Consider the following 2,172-nt stretch of genomic DNA (forward strand, 5'->3'; position numbering starts at 1 on the left):
CTGGGCTGCGTGGGGCGGGCTCATCACCATGGCCTCCTACAACAAGTTTCACAACAACTGCTACCGGTGAGTGCCTGACCATGGCCCACCGGTCCCCCTGCTGCCCCCTGGGCCTGCTGCCAGCCCTGACCCCTCTCCCCACAGGGACAGCATCATCATCAGCATCACCAACTGCGCCACCAGTGTCTACGCCGGCTTCGTCATCTTCTCCATCCTGGGCTTCATGGCCAACCACCTGGGTGTGGACATCTCCAAGGTGGCCGACCACGGCCCCGGCTTGGCCTTTGTCGCTTACCCCGAGGCCCTCACCTTGCTCCCCATCTCGCCTCTCTGGTCCATCCTCTTCTTCTTCATGCTCATCCTCCTGGGGCTAGGTACACAGGTAGGTCATGGTGGTGTGGCATGGTGGGGCCAGCATGCTGGGATAGGGTGGCATGGTGGGGCCAAGGTAGTAACAAGCTGTCCCCCTCTGCCCCATGTGCAGTTCTGCCTGCTGGAGACGCTGGTCACGGCCATCGTGGATGAGGTGGGCAATGAGTGGATCATCCGCAGAAAGACCTTCGTGACACTGGGGGTGGCTGTGGCGGGCTTCCTGCTGGGCATCCCACTCACCACGCAGGTAGGTGACCATGGGATTGTGGTGACAGGGTGCCATTGCCATGGCGACCTTGCCACGGCTGACAGAATCAGCCATGTCCACATTGTTGCCATGACCACCCTGGTGGTGGTGACACCTGGGGCCTGGTGTTGCCCTGCCAACACTGGCGATGGCATCCAGACTAAGCTGACCCTAGCATTGGGCGTTGCCATGCCGACCGCGGTGGTGGTATCCAGGCTGTGTGTTGCCATGCCAACTGTGGCAGCACGGCTGTGCCGTTGCCTTGCCAACGGCGACCATACCACCGGGGCAGCCGTGCCAAAGGGTCCTTCTCACAGGCGGGCATCTATTGGCTCCTGCTGATGGACAACTACGCTGCCAGCTTCTCCCTGGTCATCATCTCCTGTATCATGTGCGTTGCCATCATGTACATCTACGGTAGGTGCAACTGCCTACAGCCAATCAGCCGTCAGGGCTGCCCCAGCCAGCCAGTGGGGAAGGGGGTGTGCTAACTTCTGGCCAATCAAGCGGTTTCCTGCATGCTAACTGGCTGAGGTGCGAAAGCCACTGGCCAATCGGGGCAGCCGTGACCCGAGGATCCCTGTGGGTGCCACCACCCAGAGCCTGGAGCTGGTGCTGGGCAGGGGTGGGAGGGGGCTTGGGGTCCCACCGGGGCCCCAGCCCAGCCATGCTGGGGCTGACAGCCACTTGTCCTTGCAGGGCACCGCAACTACTTCAAGGACATTGAAATGATGCTGGGCTTCCCACCCCCGTTCTTCTTCCAGATCTGCTGGCGCTTCATCTCGCCCACCATCATCTTTGTGAGCATTGCGAGCGCGGGAGGAAGGGGCAAGGATCCCACCTGGATCCCCCACTCGCCCACCCTGGGGAGAAGGGTGCTGGGCTATGGGATGGGATGGGAATGGGGCAGAGCAGGGCGATCGGGGGGTGGCAGAGCAGGCTTGCTGCTCCCCCCCGGCTGATCCCGCCTGTCCCTCCCCAGTTCATCCTGGTCTTCACAGTGATCCAATACCGGCCTATCTCCTACAATGACTACGTCTACCCTACTTGGGCCATCAGCATCGGCTTCCTCATGGCACTCTCCTCCGTCATCTGCATCCCCATCTACGCCATCTACAAAGTGTGCTGCTCCGAGGGGGACACGCTGCTGGAGGTGGGTGGCCAGGGACTAGGACATTCCCCCCCCCCTCCTTGCTCCTCTCCCACCTGGGGCTGCCTGCAAGGCTGTCCCCCACCCCACTGGAGTTGTCGGCACCTTGCAGCGTGGGGCACCCCATCTCCAGGCACCCCTGGGAGCCGCTGGCATGCTGGGGGAGGCTGGGGCAGGGGAGCAGGGCGGGTGCTAACCCTGTCCCCAACCTCTCCCTCTCTCTAGCGCTTGAAAAATGCTACCAAGGCGAGCAAGGACTGGGGTCCGGCGTTGGTGGAGCACCGCAGCGGGCGCTACGCCCCGGCGTTCAGCCCCTCCACTGAGTCCCACCTGGAGGTGCAGCCCCTGCAGCCGGAGAAGGGCCGGAGCGAGGCAGTGGCTGGCCCCCCCCGGGCGGGGAGCC

The 2,172-nt window shown here is 63.3% G+C and overlaps 1 protein-coding gene across 1 annotated transcript in view; it reads left to right on the forward strand.

Annotated features, from left to right (window-relative positions):
* The window catches only part of SLC6A9 (solute carrier family 6 member 9), a 38,788-nt gene that overhangs the window by 12,858 nt on the left and 23,758 nt on the right, over window positions 1-2,172 (forward strand). Inside the window, exons 5-11 of the mRNA XM_035893531.1 lie at window positions 6-66; window positions 145-382; window positions 485-619; window positions 937-1,036; window positions 1,319-1,419; window positions 1,602-1,772; window positions 1,995-2,159. Of these exons, the coding sequence (XP_035749424.1) occupies window positions 6-66; window positions 145-382; window positions 485-619; window positions 937-1,036; window positions 1,319-1,419; window positions 1,602-1,772; window positions 1,995-2,159 (971 nt within the window). The remainder of the gene's footprint in view (window positions 1-5; window positions 67-144; window positions 383-484; window positions 620-936; window positions 1,037-1,318; window positions 1,420-1,601; window positions 1,773-1,994; window positions 2,160-2,172) is intronic.

This window comes from Egretta garzetta, unplaced genomic scaffold (assembly GCF_000687185.1).
Source record: "Egretta garzetta isolate BGI_Z169 unplaced genomic scaffold, ASM68718v1 scaffold75, whole genome shotgun sequence".
In the NCBI taxonomy this organism is placed as follows: domain Eukaryota; kingdom Metazoa; phylum Chordata; class Aves; order Pelecaniformes; family Ardeidae; genus Egretta; species Egretta garzetta.